Source organism: Lichenostomus cassidix, chromosome 4 (genome assembly GCF_008360975.1).
Source record: "Lichenostomus cassidix isolate B80296 chromosome 4, HeHo_3.0, whole genome shotgun sequence".
Lineage (NCBI taxonomy): Eukaryota > Metazoa > Chordata > Aves > Passeriformes > Meliphagidae > Lichenostomus > Lichenostomus cassidix.
Window position 1 is genome coordinate 68,121,383 of NC_139484.1, and position 27,887 is coordinate 68,149,269.

General features: G+C 38.9%; 1 protein-coding gene across 1 annotated transcript; it reads right to left on the reverse strand.

The window, feature by feature from the left end:
- Positions 1-382: 382 nt before the first annotated feature.
- Positions 383-27,887, reverse strand: MAN2B2 (mannosidase alpha class 2B member 2). Its single transcript, XM_085059761.1, has 19 exons — positions 27,725-27,887; positions 25,312-25,458; positions 21,630-21,735; positions 18,925-19,097; positions 17,564-17,679; positions 16,377-16,554; positions 14,928-15,126; positions 12,268-12,458; positions 11,230-11,416; positions 10,224-10,357; positions 7,864-8,120; positions 5,730-5,921; positions 4,276-4,528; positions 4,060-4,170; positions 3,753-3,945; positions 2,946-3,095; positions 2,462-2,574; positions 1,478-1,595; positions 383-618 (listed from the first exon to the last, which is right to left on the reverse strand). The coding sequence occupies exons 1-19, from the start codon at positions 27,851-27,853 to the stop codon at positions 524-526; spliced, it is 3,042 nt and encodes a 1,013-aa protein (XP_084915887.1). The 5' UTR covers positions 27,854-27,887; the 3' UTR covers positions 383-523.

A 27,887-nucleotide genomic window follows, 5' to 3' on the forward strand; every position in this document is an offset into this window, starting at 1 on the left:
CCTTGCAATTGTTACCCAGAAGACAAAGTAGCTGAAGCACAACAGGCATTTCTCCTTGCACACAGGAACAGAACACCACTTGGAAAATCACTGTTCTGTGATTTTGGAAGTCATCTCCTCTAACAATAAAGACCTTAAGACAAGACTCTTGGCATCACCATTAATTAGAAAGACAATTCAAGACTGTAGGACTAATATGACTTTGTTAGTGCTCCACAGTGAAGCATCATAGAAGCAATCAGTTTAAAACCATCCACAGCAAGCAAAAAAAATGTTCAATATGCTCACTCTGCAACACAGGTCTTTTTTGCATTGGACAGGTTTCAGGAAAAAAAGTTGTAAATAATTAATCAACAAAACTACCCAGAGCTCAGGCCAACAGTTCAATTAAATTCAAAATTTATTCCAAAATTAATTTTTCTTTCATTAACAGCAGTAGGATGTTTTTCAAGATCATCACTTATATTTTGAAACAAAACTTAGAAGATATTACATATCTACTCCTGAAATACATTGTCAAACATTATTGAACTTGAAAGTAGACAAAGAAAGTCCTTATTTCCTTTGGGTGAATAGTTACTATATAGTCTTCTGAGATCTCTGTGCTGTTGAAGTATCCTGTAAAACACAAAATTGTTGGTAATTTATGAAAGCAGCTTTACTCAAATGGACACATTATTCTATCATATCAGTTTTAACTCATCCTTTCCCTAAAGGCTAGTGTTTGAGCAGATTCTCCTCCTTAAAACTCTAAGTGATACTCAGCCTAAGATGCATCCATTCATAACATTAAAATATACAACAATTTCTCTTCACACACTGACTCACATAGAAAACAAGCACCTTTTCTTCACCACGAATAAAGAGCAAGCAAGCTCTGAGCTGAAGGTCAAGTAGAGCTCTAAATTCTCACCTAGCTCATTCCAAAACCTCTGCAAGCTTTTTACAAGGCACAATATGGATGTAAGTGACAGTAAGGACATTGTCCAAGCAACTAACTGGAATGAGAAATGAAATGAGGTCACCCACAGCATTTGATTTGAGTGTCAGCTCTAACTTGAATCATATCCACAGAGTCCTTTAAGCTGATTACAGCAGAGATTTTTAACTGCAGCTGTTTTTCTGCAGCACAGGCTTAAGCTTAGATAAACACAACACATCAGCATCTGACAAAATCAGCCTGTGTCACAAATGTGAATTCATAAAGTAGCCACTTCTATCTGGACAAAGAAAACTCCTGAAAGATTCCAAGTTTTTTAACAATTCTAAGCAAAACAAGCCATCAGAGAAATAGAGCAGTCTGATACCTACAGGGAATCTTAGCTAAATGTTATTATCTGCAGGCTGTGACAGATTTCAGGTCTGCCATGCAAAACAATAATACATTTCTAATCTTGCAAGTTTTAAAAATATTTTTAACTTATCATCAAGTTTCAACAGTCAACAGTATGGACACTAACCACCTTATTCAACCTACTTTTGCCTGGATATTCTGCAGTCTTCCATTTCCACCGCTCCAAAGTGTTCACATCCCAGGTGCCTGTCAGAGATCGCTCTTCCACTGTCATCACTGATCCCAATCCCTTTAGCAAAGACTGGGAACACAGGAAACACCAGGAATCAAATGAGAGTCTATACAGAATAGTATCACACTCATCAGCCTAGTACACAGGAAGACCAGGTAGAATTTTCAACTCTAGCACTAGCCTGTAAAGTAGAGCAGAGAGTCTTCAAAAATCTGCAAGGTCATGCAACACAAGGGCAAATACAGATTCACTAGGCTTCAAACTAAGAGGCTGAGGTGCTGAAGGCTTCCTCTGTGTTGTAGTAAAGAGTCTATTAAAAGAGCTGAAACTCACACTTTTTACTGAAACAGAGAAACCTACATTGCTCCCCATGTTTCTATCAAGACAATTAAAATTCCATATTTTAAAATAATACCAATAATCCCTGCCATGGATCATAAAGTAATCAACTTCCATATGAAAGATCAAATAAAAATGAAACTGAAAAAAACCAAGTACATGATGGAAGTGACAAAGTTTGAACAACTCACACAAACAAACTATAGAGAAAAAAAATGTTTGGTTCCTTTAATCTTGTCCACATTTCATTAATTACAGGTACAACTGTCAATAACTAAAGAAACAACAAAACAGAATCCTACTCTCTGCACTGGTATTGAAGGAGTGTTACACTACCAAGAGGTCAACAGGCAGTGCTACTCATATTTAAGCAGATATTCTCACTGTGCCTGTGGCAACTTCATGTCAAGAAAAGGCTTCTGCATTGCAAAGCCAAGTAACAAAAAATAGGCTCACTTTGAGGTTAAAGCTACACTCATACTTTTGTATTCATCTTTTGTGGACTTTCTAGTACGCAGGATGTGTCATTCCAGAACCAGTCTTCTCTGGAATAAAAACACCTCAATTGGTATTCTGTCTTGAAGGGTTAGATTTACCTTCAGGTCTAGCATCACAGGCTGAGACAACACAGGATGCTCTCCAACTTCATACAAGTGCCTAATTCTTAGCAGGACACGACTGAAATCTGCATCATCTTCCTTTTGTTTACCTTCAAGAGAGATCAAAATGCAAACATTTTCTTAGTTTAAAAATAAACTCAAGCCTTAAACTTTTTTTTTTTTTTAATTTTATACTCTCATCATTTGAACTTAATTCTTTTTTTTTTGAAGTTAGCAAGAGGACTAATATCAGGAAATACCCAGCTCCCACTGTTGACAGGAATGTCACTAACAGCCATAATAAACTCATGCAGGAGAAATATTTTACTATGTGCATAGAGAAACTACACAGCACAATTAACTTTCTTGACTGAGGAATTTAACACTTTGAATAAATAAAAGTACTAGCCACAGAAGAGAGAAAAAAAGAAAGCCAGCTTATTTAAGTGTAACATCCAGCCACCTGTCTGAAGGCACCTACCCATGTGGATGCTGAGGAGCTGCTCTGCATGATCAGAGCTGTACTTCCACCCTGGAATGCTCAGAGTCTGGAGATGAAGATTAGGTGGCACAGTTACAGGTGAATCATGGACTGGATTCTGCTGAAGTTGTCTGGGTAGCTTTGGTTTATCTGCTCCACGCAAAATAAAACAAAGCAAACATTAAACATCCATCACACACACAAGCCTGGTTAGGGCACTGTGGAAGGGTAAAGGGCTTTTTGCTTGTTCTGCCAAGGCAGAGGCAAAGCAGATAATATGCTTTCTCCTCCAAGGCCTTCCAAGATGGAAAGCAGCATGATTTTAACTGCTAGAAAAGTGTATTAGAGCTTTCCATAAAACAAATTTTGCTGCAGTTTGAAATTGCTATTTCCCTACCAGGCTTCAGTTTTATTTAATAAGCTGAACAAATATGTTTAAAAGAATGACTCAAAAATGGTCATTAAGGACTCAGCATCCAGGAAACTGATATATGGTGCACTAGCTACTTTGCACTAATTCCCTGTGTGAACATTTTGTTCTCATAAGATGCTTTAAAATTTATTTTACTCTGAAAGTAGAGATAATTATATAACAAGAGAAATATTTCATATACTTGGACAACATCCATGTTTGAAATTAATGCAAGGTAATTAGCAGGCACTAAATCTGCCTCCTAACTCACTGTACACTAACTTTGCCACACAGGAGGCTTGAAGTCTGCAATTAGAAACTTAACAGCATAAATCAAAGGAACATAAACAAGCCATTCAGACGCTAAAGATAGCACAGGAGATGGAATGTGTTACCTGATAATGCTCCAAACATTACTACTGGCCTATGCTCCAATGCCAGTGCACTTGTCCGATACACGTTATTGGTGACAGGCTTGGTTCCTAAAATAAGCCAAATTACAGGGCGAACCACTGAAGAGTCATTCAAGGTGAGATTGTTGTTCAGGTTCCACTGAAGGTTGTTCCACAGTCTCCTGTGTAGCATCACCTGTATTGGGAAAGTAAATGTCACAACAGCAATCAGCCATCAGGCTTTATTTATATTAGCAGCAGCCATGAAATTATGCTCACCTAGGAAAAAAAATTAAAATTTATATATTACCTCGACTTGCCCATTCCCTTGACTTGATACACCATGAGCTCTTTCTGCAAGCAGCATCAACCTTATGGTATCATCTTCAATATAGGCAGTCTGGACCATAGGATAATAGTTCTGTAAACACACAGCAAACCACACAGGTACAATATTAACCCAGAAAACAGGAACAGAGAACAAAGATAAGACACAACTGACTTTGGATTACACCTTTGTGCTTACCCGAGCCACTGTGTTATTCACATACACCTTGAATGGTCTTTTCTGCATCTGATATCCATTGTTGTCAGTGTAGAGAAGTTGTTTAGTGTTCAAACTGGTGCTTGTTCTTAGAACTGCTTCACGATTTAATTCCAAAGGCCCAACACTGTATTCCTGCTCTATCCTGTGGCAAAGCAGCTTTCCATCGTAGCCTTCTGGTACTGAATACAGCCTGGTATACACTGCATATATATAATCCTGAGAAGTAACATTGCTATAAAAATGAGAGGAAGGATGCAGAGTTTTAGAAGTGGAGCACTTGATTGGTTATGACAAAACTTACAAGGCATTCATGGTGCCATCCTACACAGACAACTTTCTTGCCTCTTTCCTATATTTTCATGTACATGTACAATTATTTTAAATTTCAATTTAACTTTCAAATACACAGATATTCAACCAGTGTAAGTGATATCCTGTAAGTTTCCTTCATGTTGCAAGAGTCAAGAGGATTCTTCACTTGATTACAAAGGCTGTTTTTCTCAAAATTGACAACAAATAAAAAAATTATTATGACTCCCTAAGCGACATATTTACATTGTACAGAATACATGCATTTTTTCAATCCGAGTGACATCAACCTTGAGGCAAGAATCCCACACTGCTTTCCAAAGGTCCTTCTCAACCACAGTCCTTGTACAATGCCATGTAAAGATGTGTCCTGGGCTGCATCCCAAGCAGCATGGCCAGCAGGTCGATGGTGGGGCATTCTGCCCCTTTGCTTCCCCTTCATGAGACCCCACCCATAGTGCTGCATCCAGCTCTGGGGCCATCAACATGGGAAGCACAAGGACCTGTTGGAAGGAGTCCAGAGGAGGGCCACAAAGATCATCAGAGGGCTGGAGCATCTCCCCTATGAGGAAAGTTTAAGAGAATTGGGAATGCTCAGCCTGGAGAAGAGAAGGCTCTGCAGAGACCTTTTGGCAGCCTTCCAGTACCTGAAGGAAACCCACGAGAGAGCTGGAGAGTTATTTTTGACAAGGGCATGTAGTGATAGGACAAGAGGAAGTGGGTTTAAACTGAAAACCAGTAGGTTTAGATCAGATATGATACTCTGAGGGTAGTGAGACACAGGCATAGAGAAACTGTGGATGCTCCATCCCTGGAGGTGCTCAAGGCCAGGCTGAATGGGACTTTGAACAACCTGGTCTAGTGGAAGGTGTCCCTGCTCATGGCAGGGTGGTTGGAACTAGATCTTACAGTCCTTCTAACAGAAACAAATCTATGATTCTGTGATTCACAGGAGGTGCTTCCTCAGCAGTACATTCAGCAGATGTATGATAGTTCTTTTATCTACATCCTAAACAGCACAAATACACAGAGCTCACTGTTTATGAGTAACTATACAGAAGTAACCTCATACATATCTAAAGAACTAAACATTCCAGTGAAGTGAAGCTGTAATGGTGTTGTACCTGTAGAAATACTGCCGTATCTCTGTCATCAGGTTTCCAGACATCACCTCCAACCCCACTGCTTTTGATGCTGGAACAGCTGAAGCATTTGGACCAAATAAGTAGTTATCTGAAATGGGTCCTTTCGCTGTGTCTCCATTTACATGGTACTCCAGGAACTCCTGGGTGAACTGGACAGTCTGGTTAGTCTCCCTGAGAATCCAGAGAAGAGTAAAAATTATATTACTTACAAACATATTTTGTACATGATAAACACAAAGCTGAACTGCAGCAGGAATGAGGCTGGAAACGTAAGGGAAAAAAATCTCTTTCTTCACAGTGGATTGATTTTTCAAGACTGAGTAAATGAGGACAGCAAAGAATTCAAGTGCTTTCCATTAAGATATATGTCAGTGTGTAAATAAATAGAGTTTCTATGTAATTTTCTGCTTTTGTAGAAGAAAAGCATCTTAAGATCAAACCTCATCTATATTACCTCATTGTTTTGATGTAAGCATTGCTACATTATCAAAACTACCCATTTCACAATGAGGTACACTGCACTGCACTAATGAAGAATTAGGTTCATTTAACTTTGTAGCTAGATAAATCAGCATGATGCAAGTTTCCATGTTTAACACTGGTAACAATAAAATCAACAGGGTAGCAACATTTACAATCACTCAGCACCTACTGAATCTCCTCCTCTCTCCACTGAAGCTTACAGTTTAGCTATTCATGACTTATCACAATTTTAAAAAAGTCATATGAAGGCAATTTAAGATGCTGCTCTCAGCTACCTGCTCTGCCTCTGGCAACTTGCTGTGAAAACAGGAAAAATCATTTCATCTAGCATATAAATTTATACTGCCAAACATTTTATCACGTTAACACAGCTACCTGCAATTTGTAACTGATGAGAAAATATGCAAGTGTTTTCCACTACTCCTTTTATGAGGCACTTCCAGTGCAGGGGCAGGATCTAGAAGTTTTAACTGTTGCAGTTGAATTTAAAAGGCTTCACAGCTGAAGATCTTAATTTTTTTAACCTTTCCTCCCACTCTGACCTGTGATGCCTCACTCCTTCCCACTATCCAACTGCAAACTTGCTGAAACTCAAGCATTTTGAGCTTGTCTGAAGGTTTGTGAAGAAAGTGACTATCTTATTTCTCCTACTGAATTCTAAGAGCTGAATTCCAGCTCTTGCAGCCTACTAGAAAAAGATGGAGAAAATTGGAATCTGAATTTAGAGTTTTGTTCCTCTGCACAGTAATTGTCATAGAATCTGGAGACACTTATGATCTGGAGGTACTTGGAGAAAATACTTATTCCAGAGATCTTAGTTAAGGCCCATCTATACTTTTAAAGCTGATTTTAACTATACTGAACAACAAGTTCTTGCTCTAGGAGGCAGAATTATGAACAAAACCATGAAGATGAAAGAGATTTAGCTGTCAGCAGGCCAGTGTCAAAGGGGTCAAATATTCCATCAGCATATAATAGCTGAAAATCTGAATCCTGAGCAGGCAAAAAGCAGCATAACTGTGCTGAAGCTGAAGAAATTGGGCCAATTCACATCAGCTGAGAAAGACCATCTGGAAACCCCAAATCTCACCTAAATCTTGATCATTTTTCCATTTTATCTGCTTGATTAAATGGACATTCCTTAGTTAAAAGTTTCCTTTCAAACAGTTTTGTAGCTTTCTACCACAGAATTAGTGATATGGGACTTGCAAAACTTGCAAGTGTAAGTAAGCTCTTGCTTTATCACTTAGGCTCATTGTGTAGCCACAGTGTATGTGCTTACTTAGTAGTTTTTAATGAAAGTGCACATTCATAACCCTCTTCTGTTCTAAAGTGCACTAAAACTCTGCTGATACACTAGTTATTGCTGTGATATGTCATCTTAGACCAACTACACAGTAAAAAGGGCAACATCACAGAACTAGTATGGAATCACACCTATGCTAGAGTTGAAGTGTCCTGCAAAAAGGAGGGCATGTGAAGTGGGGATAAAAAAGAATTGTAAAGACTGCAAAGAACATTTTGCTGGTTGAGTCTTGGAATTAAGACATAAAATACAGTCCTTGGACTTATTTTCAGGAAGTGTTTTACAGAACCTGAAACATTATTAAAAAGAAGCAGGCAACCTCACCTCTCTGTAATGCTGTGCATTAGGTTTGTGTTTTGGTCAAACACGATCTGGTAGCAGTTGTTAACCACAGGAAACAGCCGTGGGCTTTGCTGATCTGCACGAGTTAAGTCTCTCCGCTTGTACTTGATTGATCTCCCAATAAATGCAGACTGCTTGCCATCCAAGGGTTTAATACTGTATTTTCTGTAGCTCAGACCACTTATTGCAACCACAATATACAGATCATAGGTGGACTGGGATTCCACCGAGCTTTGAACCTGGACATCAGCATACACAAAAATGCTTCATTACAGAAAATTAATTGGCAAGGCAATTAGCTTCATGTGCTGCAAGCCCTGAATTACAAAAATTAGCTTCTACTTTAATAATAACTTTCTAAACATGCCATTCTTATAATTCTGAATTATAATGTAGATCCATGCTGCTTTTAATTGGGAGCCTGGTGAACTTGGATTAAGCTGAGTCTTTCTAAAGAAGGGAAGAAAGTCACTAAGCAAATTAAAAGGTCAGATCTCATTTTAATATGAACATGGAATCCCAGATACTGATTTCAGATCACACTGCAAAATGTCTATATGAGCAGAAATAATAATAAATTAAGTAGATCAGTCTAATGACAGTAAAGAGACTGAAACACAAGAGACATGACTACTGCAAAAAAAGAGAAAATTCATGACAAGAGGAGGAAGTACTGACATGCACCCTCACCTTAGGGAAGGCACATGGAAAGGAGGTACAAGCATGCAACATCCTTTTGAACAGTAAACAGAACATCACTGTTATGCAATACTGAAATATCATAAACAACAGTTTTTAATCATCTTTCAATTACATGTATCCTGCCCATTAATGTTACATGCTTTAGTACTACTTTTATTTGGAGAAAGAAAATGAGACTAGGTAAATACTGAACAGATTCTGTGGACAAAGAGTTTAGTTACAACTAATGAGCAATTCAAGCAAGCTGTTTGTCCCTTCACACTGTGGACTGACATATGTCCAGTTACACCACAGACAACCCAACAATACTGGCATCAACAGGGTGTTACTCCCACTCTCTCCCTTCACTACACAACTCATGCATGTGGTGCAGAAGGCAGCAGAGCATTTGACAAAGCTTCAGTTCCTCTCAGCCACATTTTCACATCAATGTTCTGAGCTAAAGTTTTCTTTCTCTCAAAAGGAAGGAGTGTGTAATATAATATGAATGCACTTTTGAACTGCACATACTGGAATTAAAAAGACCCCAAACCACCTTGTCATAAGTGCTAAAGAGATTTCACTTAGCCTCAAGTGACTATCCACATGCATATAAAAGTAACTTCTAGCAAAAGACAGTATAGATCAACTTGGTACAGAGAGTTTCGCCCTTTTAAAAGAAGGGAAACTTGCCTTTAGGGCATCCTAAATCCTGAATAAATGCCTTGAATAAATGTGAATCTCATCTGTGTATCTTACAAGACTGAAGTAATTCAGGCAGAATGACTTGTGGGAGGTAAGTGACTGACAGGCAAGCATGACCACGTGCCAACCCAAAGAGATGATGGTTTCCAGATAAAAGCAGTATGGTCTAACACCATCACATGGACATATCCAGGAGCAAGGGATAGCTGCTGGGCATCACTACCTGACTACACTGTGCCTTCACACATGGCCACAGCCATAAACCACAGGTCACAGAAACTGTCAGCTGGCAGAATTTGCTGAGCTGTCTGCCATCTCAGAGACAAAGGGGAGCACCTGGAATTGCTCTTCAGGCCTTATGTGCAGGACACATTTCTGGAGGTTTATCAAGCCACTGATGATGATGCATTCTGCACAGCAGATGCTCCTGGGAAAGGCTAGTGCTAGCTTTCACTTGAGGCCACTTTCCTCCCTCCCTCCCTCCATTCCTCCCTCCCTCCCAGGGAACAGCTGGCTGTGTCCTGGATCTAGGCTATGACAATATGAGCTGTCAAATGGCAGCTGACTGACACCAGTTTCTAAGACCTACATTTCTTAATTCTCTTCTTCTCCCTCCCCAAGGCAATCTGTCAATTGTACAAGCAGGGCTCTCAGCTGAAAGGCAGGGCTTCAAGGTAAAAGGATTTATTTCAAACAGTGATTTTTTTAGAGAAAGAAAAACAAGGTAAGAAGCACCAGGTCACACACAGCAGGAATGCAAAGGACAAACCAAACACACCACAAGAGCAGCAAATCCTTTTGGACAATAAAAAGAGTCTCTCTGTTGAAAGAACAGGCAAGTAAAAACAACCCTTGAAGAAAAAGTAGGAAAATCTCACTTTGACAGGAGGTAGAATCCAGTCAATGAAAACTGACAAGTGAGAGAAAAGTAACAGAAAGAAACAAAGTTGAAGTACCTGTGCTGGTACAGAACGTCCCAGTTCATCATACACACTCACTGCCTCACTGCTGACAGAAACTGTGACAAAGGTAGTGATGTTCCATGCCAGTGGGTTATAGACAACAACATACTGGTCAACATCTGTAGCACCTGTGTGCATGCAAACAAATAAAACTACCAGTCACTACATTATGCATTTTTAAAATGTGATATTCAAATTATTTGAGGAATCTGTCTAGGTATAACAATCTTACAAAATTTTAACATAACACCCTGCAGTAAAACTTCATGATGGAAAAATGAAAACATTTTATAGTGCTTCATAAAAACCTCTTCTGCTTTATTCTTCTATTCTCTGCCCAATCAAAAAAGTCCATGTATTCAGAAAATGACACCTGAGTTGAATGTAAATGGATTTAGTGAAAATAAGCTGCTTACCACAACTCATTGTCATACAGTATTAACTTTATCAGAGTTATACAGAAGATCAAATGAGAAGCCTAATTTAAAAACAGCCCTGTAAAAACCCAAATCGGTCTGTTGCACAGCCCACAGCACTGCTTACATGTGACAGTCTAAAAAGTTTCCAAAGTAAACATAAAAGGGAGTGCACAGTCTTTAGAATAGACTTCCTAAAAATCCTTTTACATTTTTTACACAAGCTGGCATTACATTATAGCAAGAACATGTCTCAACTCTGCTTCTTATGATGCAATGTTATGTTGCAGGGTAAAGTTAGTTTAGTAACTACCCTGATCAGCACCTCTTCCTCCCCTGTTTCAAGGGGAGGTCTGAATCTGGGAGTCAGGTCTGATATGTGCACTGAGGTGGGGTTCTGTCTAACATCAGTTGAGAAACCCTGGTTTCTGATGCTTGATACCTGAGAGCTCAGGTCTCATAAAGCAAACAGGATTTTCTAGCCATGGTTCACAGAACTTAGGTGTACATAGGATGTTGATTGTTTGGAGGAAAACATGATAGCTTTCATAAGATAGCTTGAAAATTGGAAAAGTAAAAAGTACCTGGTTTTCCTGAGTCTTTAGTGTAAACAGAAGAATAGACCTCTCCATTCTTCTTTGCTTTGTTGATATCGAAGATTATGGAAGCCATTAGCTTCTTTACATTTAACATTCCATACATCAAGTTATTCATGTACATGTCCTTCACCTTGGGAGCCTCTGTGCCTGTTATACCATCATGGTGCTGGACCTGGTATTTAAAAGTAATTTGGAAGGTGCAACAGAATCACAACTTCAGGTTTGCATTTGTATTAACATAATAGTCAACTAAACTTCAGACACAAAACTTAAACCAATAAGGGATTACAGCTGTATTCAGATTCACATTTTGCCTACTTCAGACTCCTATACACTGCATGAAATGGTGAAAGACAAGATGAATACAGATTTCCCTCTATACATATTCTTCTTTTAACATGCTAAAGTTACATCCTTAGAGGAAAAAACCCAAACCATTTACTAAAACCAAGAATGCAGCAAAAATACTGTAACAAGACAGGCTTTTCACTTCCTACTAAGATCTGGTCATTACCTTAGCAGACAAAATAATTGTTACCTGCAAAAGCACTAAGGACTGTAAATGGTTAATGATATGAGGCTAATCACTTAGCTGGTGAACTCTGAAAAAACAAATATGACCTTCCTCTTCTAACTTGCAGAAGCAGAGATTATCAGTAGTTTTCAATTAGTTCCATTTTTCTGTGGTTTTTATTTACATTTAAGAACACTTTCATAAATAACAAAACTAACATTAATAAAAGGAATTTTATATGCAAAGGTTGAAACCACATATTCTTTCACTGGTTGAAGAAAACATTTACCAGTAACCATGTCTTGAACACATGGATAAGGGACTGAAGTCCTGTTTCAAAACAGGTTTTGCAAAATTGCTTTATTTTTACTTATGCTTTGCAAAAGGAGAAAGTTATTTCTAAAAACATAAAAGCAACTTTGAGACACTCCAGCTGAAATACTTATGCAAACTTTACATTTGGAAAATAAACATTTCCATTCAAATTAGAAAAAAAATTCAGTCTTTACCTCTGAAACTGCCCATCTAAGACTCTGAAGCTGCTTTAAGGCTTTGCATTTGCAAATAGAACCTTCTGGGTGTTTCTGGACATACTGTGTGAAAAAGGATTCTCCAGCATGAAGCAGTGAGCTCGCTCTCCTTGCAATTCCTTTTAATGTGCTCCGAGAAGTGTAAAACCCAGTCCATGCCTGAAATGGCTCTGTTTGGAGTTGAACAGACCCAACAAACATCAAAATACCACTTCATTATCACTTGTTACTTATTAGACTACTACTGTTCAGCTGCTTACATGAATCCTACTGGGGGTTTACACAGCAGCTATCAAGCAGAATGGTCACAAAGCCTACAAAGAAACCCAGCCAAGAACATGCACTTTGGAAAACTATCACCTTTCCTACAGGCCCAGTAACATGCAAGTTTGAAACAAAGTCACTACCAACTAAGATAACCTGTGTTTACAGAAATTTCCTCCTTGTGGATCTGCACACAAGAATTTTCAAAGTTTCACTGAAGCATATAGTATTATTAGACCTCAATAAAATAGATTATAATCCTTGGTAACTGCTTGATACACACACTCTACATTCCAACCTTTTAGACAAAGAGATTTATCTTAATTTCCTCAAAATGGAGTAGAAACAGTGATGTGATGACTCCAAACTACTGCAGTACTTCAAACTACATCAAAAGATGCCCTCAAGTGGCTACTGGAAAGTATTTCAACATTCCATTTGTGTTAATGTTTCAGTATCCTACAGAATGAACTAGTAAAACAAATACTTGTTTTTAAAACCTCCAAATCTCTCCTAAGGGGTGGGGGGTGTGTTTGTTTAGGGGGGATTTCTTTTAAAATACACTACTGATAAATAGGTTTTCCAGAAAGAAGTTGCAGAAAATGTTTTCTAAAGAGCATACATGAAACTGTAATAATCTGCTACCAGCCCAAGATCAAAGACAACAATTAGAAAATATGATCTTTTGCTCAAGAAACTTGAGGAGAAACCCTCTTTGGCCTGAAAGGTGGTAGAAGTTTCAACAGAATTAATTCCATTTTAGTTTTCAACATTACAAGCAGAAGAACCACACATATGTATCAGCACAGCACAATGAATGCAGAGTAGAAGGAAATACTTATCTGGGACTTAAAACTTGGTTTTCCATATGTCATAAGTGACACTGAGCCCAGAAAGTGACTCATAAAAAAAGGGCATAGCAAGAATAAGAGAGGATTAATCATCAAGAAGCAAAACAGTATGTGGGAGAAAGTGCACTCAAATCTATACTGCAATTGCAAAGCACAGAAAGTCATTTGGGGAAGAAACTACATCGATGTGTGGGCACCCACCTGGAACACTGAAGGTGCTGCTATTATGCAAGCTAATAGCAATTGACTCCTGCAGGTAAATTATGCCAAAAGATAAAGGAGAGAGCCCAGATGTAAAAGGATATTAGCAGTTAGAACTGGCAATGCTTTTATCAGCAAGTTGTTAGGTATGACACAATCCCTAGAGGGAGGTGAGGGAGTCAGGGATCAGTCCATGCAATGATTCACTGGAAGAAATGGTTATTTTTATTCATTGAAAAGTTAACAGACACATTAAGAACAGTATGAAATATAGGTACACAGCCAAAAAATGTGATCGTGGTAGCTACAACTACACAGGTGTTTTAATGAAACCAGTGATATTTTAATAATAAATCAGGCAACAAAATGAACTAATGAGTTTAAAAATCGAAAAGTTGGCTGTGTCTTCTCTCTGCATGCTTTGATTTGAGGCCTAAAAGGGTAAATTTATTGGGGAAAAGAATTAAAGGGATGTTGGGTATGGCATGACTTTTTTCATATTTTTCTAGTACTTTTCAGCTCTGCTTGAAAAGCTAAGTTAGTGCAGCACACAAGACACGAGCAAGCAACAAAGAGCTGCAGAGAACTTTTGTAACACTGTATTATGAAATTTCAGAAATACCGATGGTATTTTTACTTTTTGAGTCTTGAGTTATAACAGAATTCTTTTTCCCTCCAGAACTTCAAACTGTTTTCTTCAATGAAAAAGGGAAGAATTTCTCCTACAGGAGACTTTAGGGGTTCATCTACATTAGTATTTTCTCTGGATCAGGTCATCCTTTCCTAGTATGCTTTGCTTTATATAAAATATGAGGTTTGGAGCTCACAAACTGGATTCCTGATGGATGCAACAAGCATTAATAGGCATTCAAGTCTATAGGACCAGATTATATATTTGCTGCAATTACTTGGAGTGTGGACATCAAATCCCCAACATTGAGTGTTTCACTTTGGGAACTCCCATCCCACTGCAGTAACACAGAATTATCCCAAGAGCTTCCAGACTGTTTTGGTCCCTTGGTTACCTGTAGCTTCTCCAGACATTCACAGATCACTCCATGTCACATCTTCCACCTCTGGTTTAAGCTATGCATAATCCAGTTCTTTTAAACAGTAAAAATGGTTCTATTTCACATTGTTCTATTTCACACACTCATCTTTTTTACACAACTAAATTGAAATCAACTTGTTTGTTGATGACACCTCACAGGGCAAAGCAAGCTTCTAAGAAGGGATTTTTCTTCTTTATTTCTCATTTTCTCTTATTAAGATTTTACATATATACATTTGAGGCAGACATTAGGCAGCTGTGAACTTAATTACCTGTTGAATATGGAAGGAAATCTTGAGAGTCCCGAATTTCCCATGTAAGATTCCTGCTGTAAACTGCTTGGAAGTAATCACTGACAGTGGCATACTGGACAGTCACTCCAAACTCATCAGAGTGCTTGTTAATGTAATCCAACAACAGGTCCATGTTAGAGTACTGAACAGATGCATTAAAGAACTGTTTGTCACAGCCCTGAAATTCCAGAAAGAGAATAGCCAAATGACTTTGGGTCACATAATTAAGGAGGATAATTTTTAACACTAGTCGATGTTCAAGGGGTATTTCTTCTGGTTTTGACTGCCCATATAACTGATATTAGCTGCTAAACTGTCAAGACCAGGTAGGGTTACTTGCACAGATCATGTGTAATTGTGAAAAATTGTGAAAAAGTGTAGGGTTTTAGAACCATGTATTCTCTCTACTTCTTTACAAAGCATTATCACAAACCCAGAAGTTAGAAACTGACATTTTCCTACACTACTGCAGAACTGTGGGTTTGGATCTAGATGTTTGGGATTTATTTGTACTATTCAAAACTTCTCCCCATTCCAGCATGACTTTCACTCTAGCACAAATACAGAGTGTTATATTCTATGTCTCACTCTCTACAAAAATAATAAATTCAACATAAGAAACAGTGTCATAAACACAGGAGAAAAACAAATTAGTGACTCAAAGCTGCATCAGTCACAGGAAGTTTGTTTTCTTTGCAACAACAGATATTGTGGTGAAAGAGCCCCTAAAGAACACACATAATCCTTTAACATTGTGAGACCTACAGCATCCGTAAAAATTAAAAACCAGACTGTACATTCAGTTTAGGCAAAGTTATTCTTTCCTAAGGACCTGAAAACAGCAAGAGCACACCAGTTCTATGTGTACATGTAGGATGCAATTAACACAGCATATTGCCAAAAATGTGTTTGGATGACCAAGCTGGGATATGTTTGCTTATGGTTCCAACTAAAATACAAAGACTGCATAACAAAAAGATTACACATCTGTTAGGAAAGATCTTGTCTATCTAATGTGTTGGAAGCTTTCCTATAATGCTATTATACTTTTTATTAACACAGACTTATGCTGGGCTAAGCAGTTATAAAAGATCATTTAAACACACAAAGCAAGAGGTAAAAAAAAGGAAGCAATGCTGCAATATATAGGTTTGCAGGAGGTTATCTTTACAGTTTTGTCACATTTCATTCTATACTGAGTAGGGTGGAAGACTTGATAGACAACAGGCTGGTTATACGAGGAAATTTTAAGTATCATTACTAGTCAGTCATTTGGACTGACAATTACTAGCAAATCACAATTACTAGAAAAACCCTTTGTCACGTGGTTTGTACCAGCATTTCTGCAGTACCTACTGCAGCAAATACCATCACCCTCCACTCTGCACTGTCCCTGCCTCTTCCAAAGCACACTGCTCAGGCACTTACCCACGGCCACAGCACATCACCTGTCCGGAACCAGGCTGCTCTCTGCTTTATGTTTGCCACCATGGTTTGTGCATACTGGTGGAGATTAGCATCTGTAACAGGGAGACTCATGTTTGGATAAACACCATCTTTTGGTGGATCGGGGAAAGTTGCAAATCCATTCCAAAAAAATCCTGACCTAAGCAGAAGCAGAAAACAATAAGCTATAAACAGGATTTACCCAACTGGGGAAAACACATCAAAAGGTGCTGGTAAAAGATGTACACACACAGGGAATAAGAGGCAAAAAAATTAAGTTTATATTCATTGCTAATATTTAGGTATAAGTATTTATTTGGGGGTGGAGGTAGGGGGAAGATTCTCCAGTTTTCTTTCAACACTGTGCAACTTTTCAAGTCCCTGCTGCTTGCTGGCACAGAACAAACTATTTTTTATTATAGAAATAATAGAACAAACCAGAAAGCTTTGTGACAATGAGGATGTTTGCCCAAATAGACTTCATTTTCAAAGAGTACTTTACTGGGTAAGCCAGTAATCAAAATAAAGTTTTCGAAAGTTCTCATATTTCTTCACAAAATAAATGGAAAATTTTAGTTGCTTCAGTTCATACACAGACAATATACACAATCTCAGCTCAAGATAATGCTGAAAATCTCCCATAGAAAATCAATTAGCAATAGCCAAGTCCCTACTGAGCTTCCTGGAGCTTTTAAATCTACTTCCAGGCAGAAAAAAAAGACCCCAGTCCTACTTTGGACATTTTTTGTTTACAGCAATTAATTTGTTTCACGTTTTTATTCTGTTTTTTTCGAATAAGGACTGACATTGTAAGTCAGTCACTGTATTATATCTAGATGAAAGACATACCTTATGTTTCAAGCATTCTCGTGTAAGAAAACATTATTTTTCAAGTCTGTCAATATTTAGAGGTATTTTTAATGCCTGTCAGTAATAAGTGTCACTTTAGAGAATTCAATTGTTAGGTACTGAGCAAACTTCACTTATTATGGTGGAAAGCTGGGGATGTTTAATAATCCTTACTCAGATCTACACAGTCTAGACATCTCCTTGACCTTCCACAGGCCAGGAGAAAGCAGCAGAATACTGTTGAAAGAAAACAGTCAAAGAAAATGCTTAAGTGCCAATAACAAAAACAACATTTCTGTATATTTGGGAAAGCTCTGGACCTGTTTGAAAAAGGTAATTGCGATGGAGTACAGTAGCTGTACTGATCCATGACATGGGTGAAGATCTCCTCTCTTTCAGATAAGGAGGGAGAGCCCTGCCATACAAACTGCAGCTTCTGGAAAACAAAAAAGGTAAGAAACCATTACCCTTGATGACATGCACAGAAATACATCATTAACAGCTTAAGACTGCAGAGTTCCCATCTTCCCTTCCACCACTTTTAATACTTTTAAGTGCTTTTTCTGAAGACCAGCCAATGGTACCCCAGGCAAGGTCACACACTATATTTAGGAGGCCACATCAGTGCCTCTTTCCATTAGAACTGATGGAGAAGGAGAGGAGGCAGCACACTGCCAGCATGCTAAAATCAGAGATAAGCCAGGCTTATCACAGCCATTACACCTCAATTGTTTCAGTGGAAGTTGAACACTTGTAAGACAGAAAAGATCCAGATGTAGTCTGATTGCACTGTAGTCAATGGGAATCAATGTTAAACCAACTAAAGCAGAATTTTACTGTTTTGGAAGCCTTTGGACTGTTAAGGGCCAGAAAGAAAAAAACTTGCTGGGCAAAGATTGCCAAAAGCTCATAAAAGATTTTAACAGAAAGAAGTACTGCAATTCATTGCAAACACAAGGTGGTAGACCCTGGCTTCACTAAATTCAACATGAATTCTGTTGTCTTCTTCAGAGACACTTGAGTTTTACCCAAGATTCATCAAAACTGCCTAGTTCCCAGAACACAGTAGTGAAACCCCTTATTTTCACATAATGTAGTGAGTAAAGGGTAAAGTGAGTAGGGTCCAACACTGTAATATGAAAAGCATTTAATGTGTATGGGACACAGTGCAAGAGAAGGCAGAACACGAAAAAGAAAGTGAATTCAGCAAAATCATGATTAGCTGCCACTTTAACTGACCTACTATTAATTTTACAGGCACAAATAAATGTTCCAAGCCTAAAAACACCATGCCCAAACACACATGTTGCACTTTAAAACAGTTTGCATAAAACCAACAGATCCCAGATTTTCTCACGGAAAGCTGAAACTCCTTCTAGATGTCTCTAGTTCAAACAACCCTAATTCAATGACCATTTAAACTTGCCCACCTGCCCATACTTGTGTCTTCTTGAGGCTAGATTACATCTTATAGTTGACTAGAAGTCATGAAAACATTAACTGACCATAAAACACAGATTTAATATGTTTCACCATCACCACATGCAATCAGCATGTCACTTTTAGAGAAGAAATACCTACATTTTCTTGCACAGATGAGAGAGATTCTCATCTGAATGTCATGGTTTAGATTACTGTAAGTAGAGGCCAGCAATGGTTTCATTCCTAAAGGTACTTTTACCTTGTTTTTCTGCATGTCAGCCTTCAGATCATAGTCAATACGAGAAATAAGATGAGCATTGAAACCAGCCAGAGCAAAAAGAGTTGGTGTTGTAGCAGAAGCTCCAAAAGGATCAACATGCCAAGAAAACTGAGGCCTGAATCCAAAGGTTTCATACAAAAATCCATGACCCTCTGCAAAGCAAAATTTATTTAGGTTAGGAATACTTCTAAAAGTTAATTTCACAAGTTGAATAGGCATATAGTTTTACAGATAAGCACTTGAAGGATAGCTTCTTCTTGCTGTTTTCCAAAGCATTCAAAGTTTCAGGAATTTAATCATTCATAGCAAACAGTTTCATACTGACAATGTTTATCTTGCTATGCCAAGTATAACTTATTATCATTATAGAAGATGAAAAACAAAAAGGACTTGTGATTAGACAGGTCTGGGAAAAAGTACACAGACACAGGTTGGAGACTGCTTGAAAACAATAACCTGGGGTTTAGCTTAAGTTTGCTTAAATCATAAAACTCATTCTCAGAAAATTTCAGTAATGACAAAGGGACAGGGAAGCAAGCCATCCACTAAACAAAATTAGCATGAATACGATTATCAGTCATATGAAAAGAAAAAAGCCAAAGGTTAATAGCAGTCTTTATACCAGATATTATTTACAACTAATGTTACTAATTTAGTTACTAATGTTACCAATACATAGGAAAGAGTTTTGAGAAAAGAAACCCCCAAACTAGAAAGCCCAGAAGATAGAATAAACCCAGAAAAATAATTTAAATCAAAGTAAAACCATGAGAAAAGCAGCAGATTTTATCTGGAACTCAGGTAAATCACTCTAGGATACTCATTGTTAAAAAAAAAAAAAGAAAATTGCAAACCATTATTTCATAGTTACAGAATTACACTCAGAGCTATTTGAAAATACAATCATACCTTCCCTAGTTTGGAATAACTCCATTTCAAATTTTAATATCACATTTGAATAAGTGAGGTGGCAAAGCCTCTTTCCATTTCATCTTTTCTATGGTTAATGTCTAATGTGTTTAAGTATTCTGATGGAGGCACATTTGAAGCAGGGTTTTCTAGGCTCCTCCAAAACACTGAAAGCCTGGACAGACAGTAGAAGACATGAAATGTGGACCCCAAATGTCTGCACTGGCTCTGTCTTCTCCACTTGACCTCATGCTCTGCAAGGATACTTTTTTCTTTGTAAGTACTCAAACTGAGCTGAGTGCTTTCAGGAAAAACATGACAATTTTAAAATACTTTAACACTTTTTTCCCTGATTAATAAATAAACAAACTTGAAATTTCTTTTTCATAATAAATATTACATTTACACAGAATGAAACGTTAAACCAAAAATAATGTATTTTTCAGCTAACTCCAATGAACAGAAAAGCTGTGTTTGTGTTTAACGAAAGTACCCTTCAATCATTATTAGCATTTTATTTGGAGAAGTCCTAGGTTCAGTGCTCTGAGCCCATACAGCAATCTTTAAATCCTTAAAGGAGTCAGGTAAGAGCAAAAAAAAATTCATCCCCTTCCTCCTCTTGGCCAGAGAGTACTGAGGTATGGCAACACAGATTCTTTCCCATGAGAACTTTCTCTTCTTCTTTCTAAGTTTTCATAAATAAAGTTTTTATGTTATTGAAACGGCCTTTTGGATAGGGCCCACTGATGTCTATTTAAATTGTTACTAAACAATAAAATCAGATCTTTTGATGCACAAGAGAGGTCTCGACTCTTCGCTCTGCTAGCAGTCCAACAGCGACCTCGAGGTACAGGAGCAGCTGCTAATCCTGTGCCTCTGACAAACAATGACAAGCAAGGAACAAGGCCAGTGGTGCTGTGCAGTCACATTCAGAAAACAATGGAAGCATTTTCTGTCCCTTTCCTCTCCCATGCAGAAAGCTGCCCAGAGCACAGCCCTGGAGCAGGCAGAGTTTCTCTCAGCCATGGCAGCTGCTGCTAATTCATCCCCTCCCTGCTACTCCCTCGTGGCATATCACAGACATCTCCAGTTATCCTGTTTCTGTTTGCATCCACCAGACAAACCCAGGTACCAACAGACTCTTTAAACCATCAGCTGGACAGGTGTAACACACAAACAGCTCGATGCAGAAGCTAGAAGATTAAAATGGCAAATAGTGCATCTCTTGGAAAGATGCACCTGTTTCTAACAGAAGATGATGGCAATGATTACAAATGGAGTTTTCTTCATCAAGGAAGTCTCTCAACTAATTTTAGTTGACCTCAGTGACACTCCATGGCCCCCATTCTGCAGAAGATTTTGCCTAAACAATACAACTTCCCTGTTCTCTGAATTGCTACCAGGTATTTTCTTGAAGAGTGTTTCATACCCTCAATTTCACCATAACTATCTTCCCAGGAACTTAAGCCCTCAAGCACCCACACACACAAAAGACTTCTGCTCCAAACAAGTTCATACCTGACAAACCAGCTTTTGGTAACCTTTGTGCTTGCTGCAGAACTGTCATGGGTTTTCTTTTTCTTTTTTTTTTTTTTTTTTTCAGGCAAAGAATTTTATATTAATAACACACCAGCAAGTAAAAACATAAGAAATGCTTTAATCAGTTCTTAAGAAGTCAGAAAACAATAGCAATTTTGGAGTGGAAAAATGAAAACCAAACAGAACTGCCAAGGTCATAACAATGAAAAATAAAAGTTAAATGCAAATATGCATACCCGTCAACTGTAAAATTTGATCATCAATTAGTGTCACAGCTTCATCATGCATCACTTGCCCTCCAATGACAAATTCCAGTCGTCCCTCCTGAAGCAACTGATGGACCTACAGTATTGAAATTAACACACAGAACATGAGCATCATTTCAGTCTTACCCAAAAAGGCTGCAAATTCATTCGATATCAAAGCACATTACCTAGACACAACATTTGTCAAGAAGGCATCCAGGACAAAAAATGGGATAAAAGGCTGCCTGTACTGAGTCCTATCTAAAGGAGAACAAGGAGGAAAAAAGGCATTCCAATGTGCTGCATGGTGCACTGATTTATCCAGCTTACACTGCAACCAGGTAACAGGAACAAAGGATGCACTGCCAGGTAGACACTGATTTTTGGAGTTCCTCAGCAGTGCTGTTACTGTACCTTTTTATACTGTCTGAACACCAGACACTGCACTGGCAGCAGCCTGTAATCCTGCCTGAGGGCAGCTAGAGCTGGAGGATTAAAAGAGAGGATACTAAAGCTTCTCCCAAAATCTTCCTCCTGCTGCACCCTGCTTGGCTCAGGGAAGGCACTTGCTGTCTGGATGAGGCAGCAATATGCAACTCCTTGCAAGCAGCAATGGAGCCCCAGGCAAGCAGTAATATTCAGGCTGCCAGGGCTTCCTTTAGCTGGAAACCTAGATCTGTGGGATCCAGGAGAGAGACAGAGTGTGTCATCACACCGTGCTCACAAACATCTCTCCTCTACTCCCTAGGCAGCTATCTTGCCTTTGGGGCACAGACAAGTTGCTCAACTTGTGACTGACAGAAGGCTTTATTAAGAAATAGTTATTTCTCAGGTTTGCCTGCCTGAATAACCCTCTGCTAACCTTAATTTCTGGTGTTTTTCCTGCTTTAAAAATTGTCACTATATAACAACCTGCTCAACTTTTGGTGGTGGCTTTTTTCAGGGAGCGTTGGAGATTTTTTTGGAGGGGGAGCTTAATTTCAGCTACTAGAAACAACAGGTATGCTGACAAGTACAACTTTCAGAAATGCTGGATAAGTGTGGGTGGTGTTTGGAGGGAGGAAGGAACAGTCTATGTCCCTTTCTAAAAGTGTTAGGAGTCTTCTGGTTTTATTTTAGTTACTTCACTAGAAATTCAGAGATATCTCAAACTTCCAATATGTAAATACATAAATTTATGCAAATATGTACTTTAATCCTCAACTTTTTTTTTTTTAATCTGTCATGTAGGATGCCATTTTCAGAGCTATTATGTTTATTTTCCCAGGAACCTTCACTGTCTACTCAGATAGGATGCCAGATTGTCAATTTTGATTATAACCATTTCTCTCCTTCACAATGTTGTGAAAACGCTTCAGGGCTCAGCATTCCTAAATTAGTTCCAGCCGACTGTGGTGACTGATTAGCATGCTGGGAGACCAGATAACTGATATCTGGTGTCAGCACAGAACTGGCCCTGACCTACATGAAAATAATCTGTGATTATTGTTCCCCATTTGGATGGATGTCCAAAATATACCTCTGATCCAAACCTGGGGCCACAGAAATGTTTTTTTTTTAATCTAAGTTTTGTGGAACTACTGAGAGGCTGGAAACACAAGAAAAATAATTCAACTAATTTAAATAATATCCAATCTCCCTCCTCCCAAAAAAAAAAAGGGAAGAAAACAGTATATGTAAGGACAAGCACTTTTTCTGATCAGAAGGGGGCAAAAGGAAGGAGGAATGGAGAAAACAGATGCAGTGGCACTATAAGTAGCAGGCTGCTATGCTGTTGGAACATATCTGTGTTCCTTGGGACCTTATTACAGTCTTCACATCAAGTCATGCCTACAAACCAGACAGAAGTGGCTACATATCTTACTTTTGCCCTGGTTAAAGCACCCAGACCTCAACCCAGGGTAAGGAGGTAGGAATGGTTCACACAAGAAAGTTCTGTGTAAAACAGCATTTACTAAGAACTACAAGGTTCCTATCTGGCTGAATACTGCTGCAGTACATTTCACTCTTACATATTCTCTTGTCTGAATTGGAAAACCAGCTTCTCTACCCAGGCCATACCTTTTACTAGTTTTTAATGCTATAGCTCCAATATAAAGCAGACATTTCAAAACAAACTAAAATTAAATCCTGTACTCCAAGTAAACCACTTAATGAAGAAAAAAAAAAAAAAAAAGGAAAATTAAAACCAAAGTGCCTGTACTACAGAAAATCATTAATGCTAGAGTTCAAGTGGAAAAAGCAGGGCAGTAACCAGAGTGACCTAATTTCAGAGACCAATATTTGCAACTTGCTAATGTTAAAAACATATCATTTATCTGCAAATTAGAGATTCAATGTTAAACACACAGGTTTCAGAGGAATTTAGTTTTAACCATTTTAATTTTAAGAGAAGAAACTATAAAGTAACTAGAGAACTGACTATAAAAACAACAATTACAAATAATTAGGCTAGGAAATCAAAGCCTGAATCATAGGTAATAATTTTTCCACTACCAAGGTCAAATGTGACACACATTATTTTTCTGGATTCCACATAATAGCAGGAATATTTATTAGGAACGTGGGCCTCGACTTTATATTCGGATTATAGCAGCATAACATACTTGAAATAAGATCAACTCACCTTTGAAAGTTACAGGAGTTTTCTGTCCTTCTACAAAGCAGTTCCTATGCTATTTTCTTCCCCACTTACAGCTTTCCAATTTAAAAAATCTACAAGAAAATTGTCCAACAACAGGCAAGTATGGGCAGAGTCCCCACACAAAAACAGCAAACTGCCTAAACCCAGCAAAAATCTCTCCTGCAAAGATCAGCTGTGCACAGGCTGTTATTTGAACACTGAACATTAAAAAAAGATCCAGAATTCAGCGAAGGACTATGTTAAAAAAAACCAAAAACAGACAAGAGGTGTTATTTTTACATGATGCTTCAAACACCTACAACTTTAAACACAGTGAAATGTAAACAACTGCAAGTGATATGCTGCTGTTGGTTGGACCCTGGTAACAAAACAGACCAGGGAGCTCTGAATAAGTACCCATGGGAAGCTGCACCTGTACAGCCTTTGGTTTTAGGATCCAAAACAAACACCTGCACTGCCATGCAATACACAACCAGCTCCTACCCATGAGTCCAGTCTTTGATTCAGCATGTTTGTTTCATGCCAGAGGGAAGAAGAAGTGAGAAATAAAACTTCAGGATGACTTTACTAGAAAAAAATCATTGAATCTACAGTCACTGCTTTGCTGTACTGTCCTTGTTTGCAATGGCATGTTTTTGAGCAGTACTTAACTGGAAAGAACAAAAAGTTCCTTCTGTGAGCAGTGTTAGGTGTCAGGTGTTTTAACAGATATTGATGCAGCCTGTTTCAGATTCACCCACATCTTGAAGTAGCATGCCCCCAGATAAGTAAGTCACCAATGAAATAAGAACTGCAAAGTGCACAAAATCTTCAGTGCAAAGGTTACTGCCTCCTACTGCTCTAATCTATAGCTGGGGTTTAACCTCTTGCAACTACCTTTAGAGTTAAGGTCCTTTAAGCACTAGATTCAGAGACAGCTTACACAAGAGCTGGGTAAAAAGCAAATGGTGAAGCACTTTGCCCCTGTTTGTCCCCTGAAAAGACGGTGAATTCTTTGTTAGCAGGAAGCATGGATCTAGTGTAATTTACCTGCTGCTTCTGTGTATCTGTGGCTACCATATCCCACCAGAGTCGAAAGAATTCCTGCTCCACTGCAATAAATTTGCGCTGTTTTCCTTTCATTAGCTCTTCTACAACAGTTGTGTAGACATTTGCTGCGTAAGCGTGCATGCTTTCCTGAAAGGAAAAAAACAAGTAAATAAGCTCTGTTTTGCCTTTATTAAAAGGGCTGTTTTAAACACTCATAGGGCTTGAGAGGAGAGAGCTCAAAAACCTCACATTTGCTGCACACTTCCTTTGTACTCTCAGAAAGACCAAACTGTGACTACATACAGCCTTTGGCTCTTCAGAATACATCCTCCTGACTGGGGACCTGACTAGATCAAGGTGTAGCTTCTCCCAAGACCAGCATCAATAAAGGCTTTCTTTCTGACATACAGGGAACTGCTTACCTGGTTCCTCATTGCTCACCTTAAATCACTGATGCCACGAATGACAAGACTGAACCAACATCGTTAAAAACCCCACGTGCACACTTTATTCTCCCATTCCAGCTCTTCTTTTGATGGCCTGAATTACCAGAACTGCTTTTTCAGAGCGAGTATGACTCTATGCTGTGCATTACCAGTACAATGCAGTGATACAATACTGTAAATTATACTATTATGGAAAATAACTCTGTTTTGCTTGATGTTTTAGGATAGAGTAAAACCAAGCTGGTAAAGGAATCTTAGAATGAGTTCAGCTGTTGACACAGAAGCATTAGTCAAAGTGTGAGATTTTGTGCATCTACCCTATCTTGCTCCTAAAAGCACCTCTTTTCCAGAATGAGGCCTATGGACTTTTACTGGAATGCAAATACATCTGTATCCATTAAATAACCTACCACACTGTTACACCCAGTGATACGGTATCAAATTAACAACACCGTGTTAATTTTGAAGTTGTGCACACAAAGAGACTTGTACAAATACCTCAACCAGAACAACTCCTGTTGACCACACCCAGTCTTCCACTTTTTACTTAATTTTAAAGTGATACAGAAGGTCTAGAGACAACAGCCAACATCCTAGAATTTCCTGAAATGTTTGTCTTTTCTTGTAACACAGCTATCTGCATGTTATAGGATAGCTATTTTACCCTAAGCATAACACCTACCTACCTAAAGTATTGGTACTTAAGAACACACACCAAAAATGTACATCTTAAAGTGGTTGACACATAGATCTCTCCCCACTGAAAAACTAATGGTCATGATATGTAAAACATGAATCCATAGCTTCAATTAAGGCAAATTTTCTACACAGAAAATTACCATTTTGACAGGAGATGAGGTAATCCAAACCAGAAATTAACTTTTCCTAACCCCTTGCTTTCCACAACAGAAATCCAGCCATCTTTGTAAAAATGCTCACGCCATTAGAAAAAGGAAAACATTTGAGTGTGGGAGGAATAGCTTAAAATATTGTTGCACTTCTCTAAATAATTTCTTCCTTAATTATTTTTCCATTAGTTCATAGGGGTTTTAAAAAAATCAAGATTATTAGATACTTAATACAACGTGAAATTTTAACTACGGATTTTAAGGTTTTAAGTTTTGTGTTCTCTTATGCAATTTCCAACTATGAGTTTTAAGTATTAAAGGAGAGATTCATTAATCTTTCCTAAAAATGGGAGACAAACAACATGCACAGCAGATACCTGGGTGAGCCATTAGCTCTTTTTTATTATGGCCTAATGCCATTTCACTCCAGTGAAGTATCCACAGCATCTTTCACACATAAATGAAAGAAAAATCATACTAATGGGGAAGAATTCAGGATTTGGGATTTTGACTATTAAATATAAAAAGTATCAATGCCCCACCTGATTTATTTTGGTCTGCATCTCATGTATTTAGCAAAAATTAGTTTGCCAGTATACCTGGGAGGCACTAGGCTCCAAGCTCACATTGAGGAGCTGGGATGCTGCTTCTCCTCTCAAGAAATGGCAGAAAGTTTTCCCGGGGCTTTGGCTCAGCAACAAGATGAGCATAAAGACCATGAAAATCTGCCACATAATCAAAGCCCCATCAAACAGCACTAAGACTTTCCTTAAAATGAAAATAATAGAAACCCATCAGGAGCACCCTGCAGCACACAGCGACCCACAGCTCAAGGGCACAGCTCCCGGGCTAACCATGCCTCCTGCAAACGGGGATCCCGAAACAGCAGGGGATGGAGGACACAGCAGGCCAGGCTCGGGGCAGGGGCTGCAGGAGCCGAGGATCTGCGCGTTTCTCGGCGGGGAGCAGGGCAGGAGCGGCAGAGCCGCAGAGCCGCAGAGCCGCAGAGCCGCAGAGCCCTGCCCGCTCCGCGGCTCCGCGCTGCTCTGCCAGCCCCAGCGCGGCTCAGCCCCCGCCGCGGCAAACCCGCCCGCCCCGAGCCGCTCAGCGCCGGCCGACCTGCACCGTGTACACCCAGCCGACGTCCATGTGGCTGTGGGCCACCACGAAGGCGCGCAGGTCGCCGCCGGCACGAGGGACGAGGAGGAGCAGCGGCAGGAGCAGCGGCAGGATGCGCGGGGCAGCCATGGCGGCGGCGCTCCGCCGCACTTCCGCGTCCCGC

Coding starts and splice junctions, on each gene's coding strand:
- MAN2B2 (XM_085059761.1), bottom strand. CDS start 27,853: ATGGCTGCCCCGCGCATCCTGCCGCTGCTCCTGCCGCTGCTCCTCCTC. Junction 19,098..21,629: donor TCAAATTTTACAGTTGACGG/GTATGCATATTT, acceptor TTTGCTTTGCAG/AGGGTCATGGATTTTTGTAT. Junction 4,171..4,275: donor TGAATAACACAGTGGCTCGG/GTAAGCACAAAG, acceptor GTGTGTTTACAG/AACTATTATCCTATGGTCCA.